Source organism: Aulonocara sp. 'chitande type north' Nkhata Bay, linkage group LG7 (assembly GCF_057382095.1).
Source record: "Aulonocara sp. 'chitande type north' Nkhata Bay isolate Kocher_YH1m ecotype deep benthic linkage group LG7, A_spYH_male_GT1.1, whole genome shotgun sequence".
NCBI lineage: Eukaryota > Metazoa > Chordata > Actinopteri > Cichliformes > Cichlidae > Aulonocara > Aulonocara sp. 'chitande type north' Nkhata Bay.
Window position 1 is genome coordinate 47,764,730 of NC_141350.1, and position 17,907 is coordinate 47,782,636.

The following is a 17,907-nucleotide window of genomic DNA, read 5'->3' on the forward strand; positions in this document are numbered from 1 at the left end:
TACTCACTCAGCTCGTCTCTTGAAAACCAGTGTTCTCCCCACCGTGTGGTACTTGAAACTAGATATAATTCATCACTTCCCACCTGCAGTTGAGACCAAAGCCAGTTCTAAGTGCCTACTCTCCTTCACAAATACTCTTTTGGTCATGATAATGATTTTGGTAATTTACACCAAGACCTTTCTTCTTTTTTTTGATGAACCCTCCACCAAAGAGAGATGTCCATAAAGACTTCCCTTTATATTAATATAACCTAAACTGTTTGAGTTTTAAAGCAACACACTGGCGTGGTTTTTGTTTTGTTTTTAATCTGACCATCATGTGACAAACATTTAAATGACATAATACAATCCTCGTACTAGCAGCAATGTGAAATAACCTAAATAGCTGAACAATAAGTAGTATACCCTAGCAGCCATATATTAGTCACAAAAATATGTTCAGCCATTTATTTGCTCAACTATTAATCAGCTACAGAGCAACACTCCTGGTATTGTCTATTTCTAGCTATACATTTTTTGCTTATTGACTTCTTTTATAATTGAAAAAATAATATTATTTTTATTTAGAATCATGCATGAGTTGTATTACAATTATGGATTGATTGTTTTAATCCCTACACTTTATTTCCACTGTAAAATTACTTTATAAATCCATAATTTTCCCCACATTAACTGTGCTACCCCTGCGTGTACAACAAGTTATTAAACATACAGTCACTGTGCATACATCAAGCAAAGGCCACTGTGCAATGACATCAGAAGACTGCGGGCAGATCAGTCCAGCACCTGGACAAAGCCACAGTGGTGTAACAGCTGCACCATGCATTTAGCATGCTGAACTATGCAAGACCTTCCCTATATAAGACATTGTCTGGACGGAAGGAAGTGCTACTTCACAACCTGCATACGCCTTTCAGCACCCTTTGGGTGGGCCATTATATTTGAAAACACCATAATAAAATGGGAATGGTTGGTGTTATTAAAGTCTTGTTTGTGGCACATTAGTATATGTGAGGGGGCAAACTCCTCAAGATGGGTGGTGACCATGGTGGCCATTTAGAAGTCAGCCATCTTGGATACAACTTTAGTTTTTTCAATAGGAAGAGGACCATGTGACACATCAAACTTATTGGTAATGGCGAGAAATTTGGGTGTAGTGATGGATGCAGACCTAAACTTAGAAAAACACATTAAGACAATAACAAAGTCAGCTTACTATCACCTCAAGAATATATCAAGGATAAAAGATCTAATGTCTCAACAGGACCTGGAAAAACTAGTCCATGCATTCATTTTTAGTAGGCTTGATTACTGTAACAGCATCTTTACAGGTCTACCTAAAAAATCAGTCAGACAACTACAGCTCATTCAGAACTCTGCTGCTCGAGTCCTCACTAAGACCAAAAAAGTGGACCACATCAGTCCAGCTCTGAGGTCTTTACACTGGCTGCCTGTCCGTCAGAGGATAGACTTTAAAGTTCTGATGCTGGCCTATAAAGCTCTGAATGGTTTAGGACCAAAATACATCAGTGACCTCCTGACCCAGTATGAACCTTCCAGATCCCTCAGGTCATCTGGATCCGGTCTTTTATCAGTTCCCAGAGTCAGAACCAGACACGGAGAAGCTGCATTCAGCTTTTATGCTCCTTATATCTGGAACAAACTCCCAGAAAGCCTCAGATCAGCTGAAACACTCAGTTTATTTAAATCCAGGTTGAAGACTCACCTATTCTCAGCTGCATTTGAATAAAGCACCAAATCCACACTTTTAAGCTTAAATTTCAAAACGTACACTAACTACTGATCTTATCTATTTCTGATTTTATCTGTTTTGATTTTATATACTGTTTTGTTTGTTTGTTAAGCTTAAATTTCAAAACTTACATTAACTACTGATTTTATCTACTGTTCTGATTTTATCTGTTTTGATTTTATATACTGTTTTTGTTTGTTTGTTTGTTTGTTAAGTGGGTTTAGAGCTCTGGGTAGCTCCCCAGCTGGGTCTAGACTGGGTCTAGAGAGTATTTTAAATTCAGGGAATTTAAAATAGAAAGTAGCTCGTCCACAGAAGGACTGGTAGCTCCCCTTACGATAAGGGTTCAGATCGCGCGAACAGGTGTGGGATTAGAGCTCTGGGTAGCTCCCCAACTGGGTCTAGACTGGGTCTAGAGAGTATTTTAAATTCAGGGAATTTAAAATAGAAAGTAGCTCGTCCACAGAAGGACTGGTAGCTCCCCTTACGATAAGGGTTCAGATCGCGCGAACAGGTGTGAAATGTGTGTGTTTAGTTAGTTAGTTTGTTTGCTTGTTTTAATCAATTTTAAATCATGCTTTTTATTTGTTTTTGTTTCTAATGTCTCTGTGAAGCACTTTGAATCACCTTGTTGTTGAATTGTGCTATACAAATAAATTTGCCTTGCCTTGCCTAATGTCACAAGAAAAACAATGGTGTGCTTGGTTTCAGCGTAACTTTATTCTTTCATGAGTTATTTACAAGTTTCTCTTTGTTCACAGCCATTGACATGTCGAAGAGGTTAACACGTGAGGAGCGGATCGAAATTGTGTTGATATCTGGTGAACGCAGTAACCGGGTCATTGCAGCAGATTTCAAGACACCCTACGAGACCACCCATCTCCCATGCTACAGTTAGCAAACTGCTTGCTAAGTTTCGTGAAACTGGTTCAGTGTTGGATTTGCCAAAATGTGGACACAAGAAAACTGTCACTAATGAAGAAACATCAGTGGCTGTCCTAGCTTCATTCAGCCAGAGCCCACAGTGTAGCACTCGCCACATATCACTGGAGAGTGGCATTAGTCGAACATCCCTTCGGCGGATATTAGCTACTCACAAATGGCACCCTTACAAACTCCAGCTACTGCAGCATCTCAACGAGGATGACCCAGATCGGTGCACAGAATTTGTAGAATGGGCAAAACAAAAATTGGAACAGGACCCCCAGTTCACTCAGAAGATTTTGTTCAGTGATGAGGCAAACTTTTATGTGAATGGTGAAGTTAACAAACAAAACCACCGCTATTGGTCTGACACTAACCCACATTGGATGGATCCTCCAAGACTGTTGGAACAACAAAAGTGATGGTTTGGTGTGGTATATGGGGTACAACGATAGTGGGTCCATTCTTCATCAATGGAAACCTCAAGGCCACTGGATATTTGAAATTGCTAAATGATGATGTGTTTCCGTCTTTATGCACTGAAGCTGGCACGTTCCCTGAGTTTTTCCAGCAAGATGGTGCACCACCACATTATGGGTGCCAGGTCCGAGCATTTCTAGATGAACAGTTTCCTGGAACGTGGATTGGTCGTCATGGGCCAGTTGAATGGCCCCCAAGGTCTCCCGATCTGACCCCCTTAGACTTTTATCTTTGGGGTCATCTGAAGGCAATTGTCTATGGTGTGAAGATACGAGATGTGCAGCACCTGAAACTACGGATACTGGATGCCTGTGCTGGCATTTCTCCTGCGGTGTTGCTATCAGTGTGTGAAGAGTGGGAGAAGAGGGTTGCATTGACAATCCAATGCAATGGGCAGCACATTGAACACATTTTATTTTTATTTATGGTCAGAAACTTGTAAATAACCCATGAAAGAATAAAGTTACATTGAAACCAAGCACACCATTGTTTTTCTTGTGACATTACCGGTAAGTTTGATGTGTCACATGGCCCTTTTCCAATTGAAAAAACTAAAGTTGTATCCAAGATGGTCACCACCCATCTTCAGGAGTTTGCCCCCTCACATATACTAATGTACCACAAACAGGACTTTAATATCACCAACCATTCCCATTTTATTATGGTGTATCCATATAAATGGCCCACCCTGTATTGTAGAAGACAATGGTGTTACTGGACATACGGCATCTTCTTTGCATGAGAGAGCTTTAACCTGCATTTATGGATGGCACAGCGAACTCTGCTCAGAGAGAGTGATTCCTGATAGTGTTTTCTAAGCCCATGCAGTGATTTCCATGACAGAATCATACATGTTTTAAATGTCATGCTGCTTGAGAGACTGCAGACCACAGACACCCAACACTAATTTTCCACTTCATCTCTCAGAAAGGCAAAACTCTTGCTGAATTTCTACATATTCTCAGCATCTTTTTATATTATGGACTATAGATGATGAAAGCCTTTGCAATTTTACACCGGAGAACATTATTCTGAAATTGTTCCACAATCTTTAAATGCAAATCATTGCATTCTGCATTTATTTGTATTTTCCTCCAAGTCCAAACTTTTTCTGAATTAGGATGGCAAAGAGTCCAACTTTTTTGCAGCAGTGCCTCACAGATCAAGATAAAGACTACCTCGATGTTTGTGTTTATGTTGTTAATGACGGAAAACGGCATGTAGGCATGTAAAGTGAAGCCATACCGACTCTTAGACTGCAAACAAATGTTCTTTACAAAAATAGATGGCTACTCTAATCTGAGAAAAATATATTGTTTAATAAGAGACAAAAAAATAAATAAACTACAACTAAACTAAAAAAAATAAAGTCATCTAAACTGAACCATTTTCTTGACAACTATAAGTTGTATTAAATGGTTGGGTCTCATTATTAACATATTTGATCAGCATAGACCTTAAAAGCTCTCTACTGGCCACATCCCTCTTCATGGGCTGAGTGAAGTGCCATCACTTTGAAGAGCACCACAGTTATTGAAGAAGTTACACCATCAGCTGTCCTCTAATTAAAAGCAGAAACAATGATTGCTCTCCAAAGAACACATTTTCAGACAAACTCTTAACACCCCCGCCTCCACCACCGCTCTCTGGTACACATAAGCATACACACTACACACACATACGCACACACACACACCAATATAATTTAGTTTAATAAAAATTGCTAAGCCTGTAACCAATCATAAAAGCATTCGCTTTCTAGTGGAGTTATTATCAAACCAAAAGAAAGAATCTTTTCCGGGCCTGTCATCTATCAATTCTGTGACAAAGCACTCTTCAAAGCACAAGGCTAATACATTTGGTGCATGACAATAAAGCTTTTCCCAAAACCTATAGAGTGCTTTGAGTAAGTGGCAGCCAAGGACTTAAAAGTGTTTCTTTGACAAACCACTTAGTTTTCTGACTTTGGAGAAGGAATAATGATCCCTTCTGAGAGGGAGATGGAGATGTGTGGATTAAAAATAGGCCTATGTGATTTTCAAACTAGTTCTAATAACCTGCATAAACTGAAATAAATCAAAGAAGCAATCACACTTCTCAAACACTTGACCACAGTTACAGAGTCTTTCATCATTCGTTTTCCCCTGGGTGACTGACACTGCAACTCAACACCTCAAAGACTAAGGAACTGGTTGTGGACTTCGGGAGGTCTAGAGCAGGTCCACTGCCAGTTCAGATAGAGGGGGAGGAGGTGGAGGTGGTCAACAAGTACAAGTACCTCGGGCTGTGGATGGACAATAAACTGGACTGGTCATGCAACACAGAGCACCTGTATAAAAAAGCCCAAAGCCGACTGTACTTCCTCAGGAGGCTGAGGTCTTTTAACATCTGTAGGAAGCTCCTGAGGATGTTTTACCAGTCAGTGGTTGCTGGAGTACTTTTCTATGCTGTGGTGTGCTGGGGGAGCAGCACAGCAAAGAGGGACTCATCCAGGCTGGAGAAACTGATCAGGAGGGCTGGCTCTGTGGTCGGCATGAAGCTGGACACTCTGGTGACAGTGGCAGAGAAAAGGACATTAAAGAAACTGATGGACATTATGGACAATGCCAGGCATCCTCTGCACACGGCCATAAACAACCAGAAGAGTCTGTTCAGTGACAGGTTGCTTCTCCCCAAGACAAGAACTAACAGACTTAAAAACTCCTTTGTCCCACACGCCATCAGACTGTTTAACTCCTCTCTGGAGGGGAGAGGGAGGGGAAACAGGAGGACAAAGGAGGGGGGAACAACTAAGCTGTAGTGCCTCTGCACCTCACTGTACAATACCTTGTGCAATACTTTTTGTAAATAGTCAACAGTGCAATAGACTCAATACTTGAAATGTGCAATTCACTTGTATTTTTATTTTTTATTCCTATTTATTCTATTTATCCCCTTTGTATATTTTATTTATATTTGTCTCTGTATTTATATGTGTGTGTGTGTGTGTGTGTGTGTGTGTGTGTGTGTGTGTGTGTGTATATATATATAACAGTTCTGTAACTGTAACTTTGGTCGTTGCTGTGCTTTTTTTGGAAGTCGAATTTCCCAGAGGAACCCACCCGAGGGATTAATAAAGTTCTATCTTATCTTATCTTATCTTATCTTAATTCCTCTCTTAAGCTAATTGTTACTTCTGTTAGAAAGACAGACCTATTTTAATTTAAAAGAACATCACCATTCATAGGTAAATTTGCTGTGTGCACTGACCAACGTATGATCCATGAGCAAAGTAGATTCATTTTCAAATACTGACAAATCCTAATGAAAGAAACTCCTGTATAAATAGCGAGCTTGTTCCTATAAACCATTATATGGCTCTAGCACTGTCAAACATAAAAACACTGTCTAAACACCTTGTTTCATTTGTCCCTTTACACATTGCAGCTACACAGAAAGTGCTACTTTGTACTCTCATGACTGATTAGTTTGCACTGTTCAAACAACTGTTTTGGAGACCTGTCTTTGATCAAAGCTTAGAAAGACTTAAGACACAATCACATTAGAACACAAGCGCACATCTATAACCAGAACATTGTGCTGAAATCCCCAGATGGGAATGGGGAGCAATTCTATCCCCATCCCAGTGCCAATTAAAAAATGCATTGACTTTCAATTCTTCAGAAACCACAAGCCATTTCTTTAGTCCACCTCAGACTATTTCATCTAAGTGTATAGATGTCATTTCATTTTAGAGGTCAAGCGAGAGTTTGACCCTCCTTCTTTGTGACAGCCAGCATTCTGGGGATGAATGTGGGCAGTGTTTACCTTGTAGATGAAGCTTGCTCTCAGGGCTCTGCAGAAGGATTGAGCTAACTGAGTCCAGATTGTCATAGCTACTGCATCCCAGCGGGCCCGTCCGTGTCTCTGTCACCTGCAAGAGAATTAGGACTCAAATGAAAAACACATATCAGATTCACTTTCTGTACTTGTGTGCGTGCGGGCATACAAACGTCTGCGTGCCCGTTGTGTTCAAGTATTACTACACTATTACACGACTACATATCTTTGTTTCATCTATTGTGCTTTCACTGTACTCTGCTCGATGAAGTATTCCTCATTTAAAAGAAGCCATCACACAACAAACCACCCTTTAACAATGTTTAGGTGTATTATTATGTTTGAGCTACTTAGACTCTCATATGTACAGACTGTACAGCATTCACACTATTGTTATTACACCAACAGGCAAATAATGTATTGAGAACTAACTGACTCGGTTATTTTTCCACAAGGCTGATGTTCTCTTTTGGGGGGGGGGAGAAATTAAGCTGTTTTGCAGGAGGAATATTTTTGAACTATGGGATTGTTCTGTTCCAAACAACAAAACAATAAACATCTTTATCTATGACAAAAAAATAGAGAACGGAACAAAAATAAAACAATGTAAGCATAACAGAAAGTATTGAAATCAGAAATCTAGCCTGGCTTAGTCAAACCTGTGTCAAGGATTTTGAAAGAATCTTTTTATCTCAGAGGCATAACAAATGAATCAATAAATATAAAGAAATTTAAACAAAGCAACAAAATTTGCAAACAATGATCCACATGTTGCAAGTCCTCAAATTAGTCATTTTTACACATTCCAACATCTGATATGATGGAAGGGCTTCTGAAACTACCCATTTAAGCAAAAAGATCCCTGAAATTCCTGACATAAAAGACTGTTTCCAGTTTTAAATAGTGCAATAATATTTGTTAGGAGCTATGTGGGGTAGAGGAGGCGCAGACAAACCTGCCTTTGAACAGTGAAAAATATTTGGATTGAGAATATATCACGGTTTGGATTGAAATGCAACTTCTTAGAATATTTTACATATTGTATCAATGCTTCATTTTTAGATTTGGTTTGAGATTATGCCAATTTAAAAAGTTTTGTGCCCTTACAAGATTATATATTGCAAACAAAAATGATTTAAAACTGAACTCATTAAAATGTGTGAAAAACAAGGTGAGCTTTTGTATCCACAGAGGGCTTTAGACAGGCTGGGGAGGCTGAGGGAACGTTGAAGACAGAACACAGAGACAAAGGCTACGAGATGACATGGCATGACAACAAGACTGACATCTACAGGACACACTGAGGACAAAACACAGGGGAAGGGAAACACTAAAGGGAACTAAACCAAAACCACAGAGAAAAGTGCAATCATAAGTGCAAGAAAACTAAACGAGGAAACATAAGACACTCACACAATAATGATTAAACAAGATTCAAAACACTGGGTCAAGACGCAGAACCATCACATTCATATCTGTTGTGAGATGAATTTTCACCACAGACAGCTTCAGTAACTTATATTGCACATTTGTGTGTGTGTGTGTGTGTGTGTGATTGACAGTGTGATATCATTTTTTCCTGTCTTTAATTTTGATACCATACCAGATGGTGGGCTGACAAGCACGAAATTAGACAGATGTAAATCTACCCCTGGCATCAGGCGGCAAAATCAGAAGACAGACAGGGACAGACTGGAGTAGAACTATATAATCTTCATATTCAATCAATATGCTCTTGAATAAATCTTGCTATATTAGGGCACATGCTAGAGATGCAATAGCTTTTTTGTTTTTGTTTTGTTTGTTCTTCATATTTGACGATAACGCTGACATTCTTTATCTGTAGATTACGGTATGCCATTGTTGCATATTATTTGTTAAAAATATACAACATTTTAATGACTGAAATTAAATGAATGGAGTGTGAAAGAAACATACAGAGATTGGAAATACTATTTAAAAATGTCACGCTAGCATTCTGGTATTGCTACCACCAAATGTTTTACTGGTCTTTTCCTTTAAGATACAAATGGGAAAAAGTGGTTGATCCACTGAAGCTTTACTATTTTAAATTAAAACGCATACAGTACCTGCTGTTTACAGCACTGTAAGTAACTGAACTCCTGCTTTCCAGATTAGAAATTCACATTTTACTGTCTTCATAATATAAGGGCTTATTCCAGTTTAATTTGAATCACATTCAAAGAAATTTCCTTTCAACAAAGGTTAGCATGTATGACTTTTAAAAACTATTAATGAGGTAATAATGATCACCTCCTTGCAGTTTTTAGCCACAATTCATTAGTTTGGTTAAAAGAAATAAAGAATTGAATGGCAAAGGTTTTGAAGTTTTGAGGTGCTGAGGTGCACTTGACTAATGTGTGCATCTGAACTGATAACAGAACGACGCAGTCACACTGTGCCATTCACATTTTTGCTGACCCAGCTCTTTTCCTCCCTTTTTGTTGTTCTTATTGTGAAATGAATGACCTCCTTCAAAAGGTTGTATTGCACGACCCAGGGTGACTGAACAAAGGTGAATATCTGTCCCCTGTCACTTCGGGACATCTCCCATGTGACAAAATAGGTGATTTCATGGGCAAGCTAAGGCATATTTAGATCTTTACTCTCACACAAATTGTGTGCATATATATGAACACTTGCTTCTTGCCATTTTTCTTCACAGCCATTTTTCTATGGAGTTATTTGCTCCAAGAATTATGGTTCCAAATTAAGAGCACACCCGGCTTTAAGGATTAGAGACTGACCCTTGTAATCTGGATGACCTTAGGAGAGCGTAGTGCATTACTTGTTAGGCTCTGTCTTTTCATTTTCTCCACCACACACCATAAGAATGCTATGCACCAGATTATGAAAATGGAGTGTAACGTAATAAAAATACAAGGAGCAATCAAAGGACTGAAGTGGGCCAAGGGGGACTTAGAGGATTTGGATTATTAAGCAGAACACAACAGTGGAATCCCACTGGGCCCGGACTGTATAACAGTCCACAGACAGAAACCATAGTTCTGGAACAACCATCTAATTGTCATCTGTCACCAAGAAAATCATCTAACCAAGTAAATAAGAGATAATGCACAGGAGATCTAAAGTTGCAGGTTCTGTTGGTGACTTAATGCACATATATTATTCCCCGAGCCCCATATATTAAAAAAAAAAAAAAAAAAAAACCTACGTTTTTCCTGTGCAAAGTTCTCTGTATTTCAAAATGCAAAATATAGCTTCATGATATACATACCATGCAGCTGCAGTACATCAGGTGCATGTAGTATGTGTGGGTACTTGTGGGTAACGTGTGTGTTTGCATACAGTGTGTCTGTGCATTCAGACTCAATCATGTTGCTTGTTTCTTGGGAACCGGTTGCATATGTAATGATCAGTGGCTAAGTAGCTACCCCATGAAACATTTTGACCTCAAGCACATCTGAAAATTTTGATTTGCACGTTTACATCTCAAGCTATGTATTTATAGTCCGTCATCTTTCTCACTTTATTTGATTTGAATTGGCCTAGTTAACTTGCTTTAATTGGGTATCTGCCTTTCCAGCACACAGGCCCATTCACTTCACATCTATAGCTGACCTTTCTAATGTACCTGCCTTTCATTAAGCGCCAACTGGAATTTCTTTAATACAAAGAGGAACATTTGGCAGTTAAAATCATAGGTAAAGGTCATTTCGTGAAAACTGTGCAATGGAAAAAAAGAATCTCATATAAAATTATTATACAAAATAGACTCTAAAGCACTGTGAATTATTAGGGATAAAACACGGAAAAGGTAGCTGTAAAACTGCTATTATGTGAGCTTTGCTCATAGTTTGTGCACACATGTATCAAAAGGTAAATGCATCCATGAGTTTAGGCCAGTGTATACCTATCTTTTTATTAATACATCTCTCCAGATGTATCATAATACCGTCCCCTTATGCCTTGTATTAGATAACTTTGTCATTTGTCACCTAAAACATCTCCCTATCTCTACATATGATTCAGTGTGTATCGACTGCTTCAGCGTGCAATAAAATCACTTTTTGTCAGGTTCATTAAAATTACACAGCATAGGAAGCTGTCATTATTTCTACAATTCCTTGAAGTTGTCATGGGAGTAGTATGATCTTACTTCTATACTGCTATACTGAAAAGGATGTTTCTCTGAAACCAAACCACACATTATTCTAGTCTCCGTTGCAAGAAAGAACAAGGAGAAATAAAAGGTGGTTTGAAGCTATGTGAGATAAGGAAAACAATGTATGAGGCAATAAGATGGGTGAGTGGGACAGGGAAGATTACTGTAAGGTTCAACTGTCTTCATTACACGTCTCTTCTGCTGCACCATCCTAATCTGCCCATCACATGCCATTTTCTTAATGACTTGCTATTTATGGCTACATAGAAAAGAAGAGACGTGCTCCTCTGTAATTCTTCACCCTGGTAGTGAAAACTCTCTCAGGACACTTTTCTGCCTACTTCATATCATTTTTCGTGTGGCTAGAGTGTTCCTCTAAGTCACACTGGAGGCACGGAGCAACCACGTTTTTTTTTCTGTAGTAGCACATTTCCCTTGAACATTTATAAAATTCTCTGTATGAATATTTAAATATCTAAATGTGTCAAGTGTAAAAGACATTATTAATGTAACTCTTTAGTTTTAAGTGATACGGAAAAAAAAAAGATCAACTTTAGGGCATTTCTAATTATAAACTTGGCACCCTCGAGTGTTGTAACTCAAGCAACACTGAATATAAAATCTGTCATGCTTGCTTGTGGCAAATGCAAATTAGATGTAAACTGCTCCGAACTTGGCTTCTGCAGACGACAGAAATCTGGGTCATATTGTATACATGTTAAATTTCTCTTGCCCTACACAAGGCTCACAAGACTAGACTGAGAGATGAGAAAAAGGATCATATGACTCTTGCTGGTACACTACCACCACCCACAGCACTGCAGCATCATCAGGAAATGTGCATATTGATTGCTGGTGTAAATCTGCCCAGAGTAACTGTATGGATAGGTGACCTTGTGAGGGATGCAGTAAGCACACCCTGTAGGAATGCACACTTGCACACTTCATGCACGAATGACTATAGAGTACGCGACACAGTCAGCCGCTCAGTCACATGCAGACTCACATACAGTCAAGATAGCATGCAAGCACACATTCACACAGCCAGTTCCTCATCATACGTCTTGCTGCATAATCACACATTTCCACGGGAACACACTCATTCGTAAAATTGACATTTTCTTTCTATTAAAACACTCCATTGGGTATCTTATTTTCATTCCTAAATGACCCTCCCTCCCCACTGGAGTCCTAGCTTGCAGCAATGAAGTTCAGCCACACAAAGACAAACAACCATATGTCATCTTTTTTCTATCAGCAAGGTATGATTTTATGCACAGTGGGGAAAAACCTCACTAACGTTTTGTAAGAAGGTCATATAAATACATATAAGTACCTTAAAAATAATGATAGTAATGAATTGATATATGATTGAAAAAATGTTTATACCCATTAATGGCAGCTTTTAGCAAAGTTTTAATAGTGTAACTGGTTGAAATAACATATGTATAAGTTTAGCATTGCACTGCTTTTAGGTAGCATTATTCTACATATGCAGCAATTATATTTATCATATAATTGCTAATAACCCTTACATAGTGCCTAGAAATGTTTATATAATAGCATTTTTAAAGTAATTCATTAGAATTGGACTTTACTTTCAAACTATATTGCTGACTTACACTCATCATAAAGTCTCATTAATGATCACAGGGCATTACAATTACATTAACCAAAAGTATTTTAGATGCCATATAATATCTAAAGAATGAGCTTAAATCTTACGTATAGCCATTACATTTTTTATGAAGACAACTCTTTGCACTGAAACATCCCAGTGGATCACAAACTAAACGATAAACCTAAATAACCATACATGCTCAATGTATGATACAGTTAAACAGTTAACATTTGGATAGATGCTGTGTCATGGATGAAATGCTTAGCTGCCCAAAGGGATTCTGGTCTTGTCTGAAGATGCAAGAGCGAAAGACTTTGAAAGAGGGTTTATTGTTGGGGCACAGATGGCATGAGTTTCAATCACAAACACAGCTGGACTGGCTAGAGTTTCAACTTGAAAAGCGGCTAAATTAAATCTGCAAATAGATCTATGGGAATTGCTTCAAGGGTTGGATGTTGGAGATGATGCGTGTGTGAAAAAGAACAACTGAATGAACTCTGTGCAGCGCATGATCAGATGACTGCCAGAAAGAACAGTGTCGACCCTTACATAGAGGGAAATGGTTAGTAGTGAACAACTTATGCATTGGGGGTTTGGCTGGCATGAACTGGATTCGCTGTCCCTTTAGAGGAAATGGTTATTACAAATTAATAGGATGTTTTTCTGAGTTATCACCTGTATCCTATTTCCTGTCTGTGAGCAGGTATCCCATGCAACCGCCTGTATGCCAGGGTATATTTCAGAAGATGTAAATCTCCCACTTACTGGCTGCACGGTCAAGAGCTGCACTCACATAGCAGCAAGACAGTCTTTTGTCATCCAAGTGTTGCAGGTCATGTTAGCAAATTTCCATTGCTGTAAGCATGTTATTGTCTAAAAGGTCATTCCACTACTGCTTTTTGTCCAAGATTTGGTGAAAAAGAACCTTGACCCTCATAGTAAATCCTGTGAGAAATGGGGGCAAAGGGAGGAAAGCAATTTAGTTTATAGCACAGCGTAACTGTGGGATGTGGGATGACCAGCACAGTCCCAGGGCAGGTGTATGGGGTACATGTCTGTATGTTTAGCTGATGATCTTCTTGGGTAAACGGCTAATGACACAGCTAACAGTTTGTCCACTGTCAAAGCTAACAAGTCATTAATAAGTTAATAAGCCCCTCTGTTTGTTGATGACATCTTTGGCCTTTCTGGCAAACAGAAGCTAGTTGTTTACTTTGAAGTGCTTGATAGAACAGTCATCATTTCCCTGATGGTTGTGATAATGCATAGCCATTAGCTATGGAGTATATATAGGGCACCACCTGGTGAACACATATTCCCAAACAGGAGGATCAACTCACACACTCTAGGTAGTAGAGTCTCTCACACCCAAGAAATCACTATATAGGCCGATCTTCAGGCAGCAATCTCACCTGATGAAATACTTCTTTGATACATCCCCAGGAGAGGGATGGGCCTGGCAATAGCCGCTCATTTGGGATTTGGTGGTTATAGGTGAAGGAACACTAAAACAAAACTCAATTTTTGCATGTGCCTTGCAGTTCTTTCAGTGTCTTGGCAGTAAAGAGATTTACATTGTGGAGCACGTCAAAAGGGTTTCCCATGCATGTACTACAGTGAATACTCAACCAGTAATGTGTGGTGGTGCTAACCACAGAGCCAGGAGCAGTTGTTCATCTTTACCTGTGTAGTCTTCTGCTGTCTTGCCAGGTGCCTTAAGTTCATGCAATGATCCAGAAAGTGCTGTGTATTGTAATGATAATTGGCTTTGAGCTTGTTGAGAATTTGGGGGGGATTTGAAGAATCATTAGGGTACACACTGAAGGAGTGGGGGGGGGGGGGGGGGGGGGGGGATATCATGTCTACCACCCTGCGGTCTTTTTAGTAGCAATCTTATACCGTTTCCATTGCTTCTTGAGTGTGTTTCTCTTTATTTGCACAAAATAATCGATCTTGTTGAGCATTTCCCCGCCCTCTTGATAACCATTTCATTCACAAATTGCCACTTTGCTATCTATGTTATAGCTTGTAGTCTGTGGTAGGTTTGTCCCCTTTAATCATCTATCCAAGTCAACATATTTTTCTACATCTTCACTTCAGGGAGTATAATCCATCTCCAACTCATAATAGCTGCATTGGACTCAAAGGACCGGTTTGTGGCAGAGGCTCTAAAATGTCATACTCACTGCACTATGTCACAATTGTGGAGTGGGCATCTGTAAGAATTCAGTGCCTATGTTCCTCTAAGACTGGATGTATACAAAAACCTCTGAAACAACTGACACAAGTAACAGGCTAACTGCCAAAATAAATTGGCCAGACAGCACTTAGCTAAGCCGCTAACCATGCCCCTTTACAGCTAGGCTGGCAAACAAGTTGTCCTACTCTATCTTCTAAACATTTGCAGTTACTAGATCTCAAATTAATTGAACATTTTGAGCTGACATGTATGTAACAGCGGTAACCTCAGCCAAACCCAGCTAAAAGACCAAATGAGTAAAAACGTCATGGAAACATCCATTCGGTAGAGTTTTAGAGACATATAGAATCAGTGCCATGCTGTTGGGCTTTTTTTTTTCCTGTGATAAATTTCACCATTAGACCATGTCTACTTTAGCCAAATGTAACCATTTTTCCATCAGTGATTTTGATTACCAAATTTTATTTAGCAATACAATCAGTGGTCCTAGGGAAATTTTCTTATTAAAGATTAATAGTGTTCTATGTGTTTTAGTATTCCAACCATTGTAACTTGCACAGCATGTGCAACCTGTAGGAGTCCAATAACAATCAAACAACTGTTTGTATTTCTCATTGATGAAAAAAACTACGTTTATAATGAGGAAGCTTTGCATTAGTGCCTGCACAGATGTCTGATGTCATCAAAGATTGATTGTGATATACCCTGCTGGCTGTCCTGATGTCCACGTGCTGTTCTGCCGCCTCATTAGTAGTCTGATAATGACACAGTTAATCAAGTATTGCTTGCCAAAGTCATACACAGCATAAATTCTGATTTACGGTGCTGCAGATCATTGATTTTCTTTTTCTTTCTTACTTAAAATCATATGAGGATTTAGGTATGGAATCAGTGTATCTGGCAGCATTCTATATCTGTATAATGTGTATACCTGTATAACTTAATAGAGAGTGTATTCAGAGTGTATAAGAGTACGGTGTTTTAAAAATGTGTGCGTCTTATTTCTCGTAGTAATTCTGATTTTTGCAAGTGATTACATTTTCTAGAATACTTTTGTTACCTTTCCTGTTGATATGAATCCTATCAAAGACAATGTGAGTGAGAGTGAAACAAAAACAAAGAAACAACAGCAATGAAAAAGTAGGGAAGAAGAAAAACAACTTTTTATCATCTTGATCAAACTAAATTAAAATATACAAAATAGACCCATGTTCAAGGTCATTTGCTGTCTTCACAGCGAAATTTGTATTTGACTCATATAATAATATATCACGGTAAGAAACACATACAAGACTTTAGAAGCTGTCGCACTTCTCTGGTGATTCTCTGAGCAGGGCAGTCAGGGCACCAGCATCTTTCTCATGAATGCCCGTCACAACGAATATCCATATAAACACTGTTGATGGAGCTGTTCTACTGCTGGCTGAGGGTCTGTCTCATCCTCTTTGTTAAATTGGCTATTCGATTAGGCAGACAATTGACAGAAACATGGTTTTCATTTTAAGAAAATTCTTCATTCTCCAATGTGGAGGACAGTTCTTTCAGTAGAGACACATTAGTTGTCTGTAGCTTTCATAATCATTTCAATTGTGTCTTAAGGATACAGTTGTTTTGCCATCTATCGTTCCAGACTTATACACTGTGGAAATATGTCACATAATACAAATACAATACAAAGCTACTTATTTATTTTGCCCTTCACATTAGAAATTTAAGTATAATATTAAATCCATGAATTCATAGTTCAAAATAATTGATACATTTAAACATGTTTTTAGTATATACAGTGCTTTAAAAAAACAATATTTGTTTGAAGGTACAAAAAGAGTACAAAAAGATAACCCAGGTAAGAATAAAAAATATGTTTTCATGAGACTGTGTGTATTCAAGCTACTATAAATCCTCAGGGTAATAAGAGTGTTAGACAGATGCTGAATGAACTAATAGTGAATAAATGTATTAAATATTGAATCTCACAGAGGTCAGATTTTGAACATTTTACAAACTATTTCAACGGAACTGACTTTCAACCTGCTTACCTGCAGATGGGAAATGTGGAAAACATTTCTGCTGTATTGATGCATGTTTTTTATCCTGATTGTAAGTTTGCACTCCAAAGCAGGACTTACAGCCATACTAAATCAATATTGGAGGAGCAAAGCCCTTGTTCTCTGTGTTTATAGATCCGTGCCTTCTGATGGACTTTGCTTCCACTGCACATTTTGATCACTGTCTGTCTGCAGCCGACGTGACTGGAGAACTGCAATTTAGGCTGCCTTTATTTTTAGTCAAGTAAAAGGAAAATACAGATTCATCCTAAATGCATTTTGTTTTGAATATGTTTTGCATTTTGAATATCAGACAAGGTTAACATATATTACCAATGTTATTAGTATTACTAAAAAATATACAGTATATAATGCTGAATGTATTTTTACATTTTTAGCACATGCTCAGCCACTGTTTTAGGTGTTTTTAACACAGATTTCCCTAAAAACAATACAATTAAGTATGCACCTCTTTACTCTTAAAAGATGTGCAAATGTGTGTGCATTAAAAAGCAAATAATAGCATACAATAGAATATAGTAAACAGCTTTCATGTGAGAGAAAGTGCTCCTGATTTTACATGGGTCCATCAGAAAACAGTCTGCTACTTCTCAAACATGATACTGGTATCATGTGCCATTAATAGGGCTGCCACGAACGATTATTTTGATAGTCGACTAGTCACCGATTATTTTTGCGATTAGTCGACTAATCAGATCATGCATCCATTGGATGTAAAACGTACAGCTTATTGCACCAGCAGCATCTGCTCTTATATAACTATCATTAGTTTACAGCTTTAAGTGTTTAAGGTATGTGCCAACTAAAAATAAAGACAAGATGATAGTTTATTAAACTTTTAATGAAATTTGCAGATTGTCTCGGTGGAGTTTAATAAACTCGGCCGTCTGTTCG

The 17,907-nt window shown here is 38.4% G+C and overlaps 1 protein-coding gene across 1 annotated transcript in view; it reads right to left on the reverse strand.

Annotated features, from left to right (window-relative positions):
* brinp1 (bone morphogenetic protein/retinoic acid inducible neural-specific 1) overlaps window positions 1–17,907 on the reverse strand; it is a 127,527-nt gene that overhangs the window by 32,188 nt on the left and 77,432 nt on the right. The window contains exon 5 of the mRNA XM_086300878.1: window positions 6,965–7,070. Within this exon, the coding sequence (XP_086157004.1) occupies window positions 6,965–7,070 (106 nt within the window). The remainder of the gene's footprint in view (window positions 1–6,964; window positions 7,071–17,907) is intronic.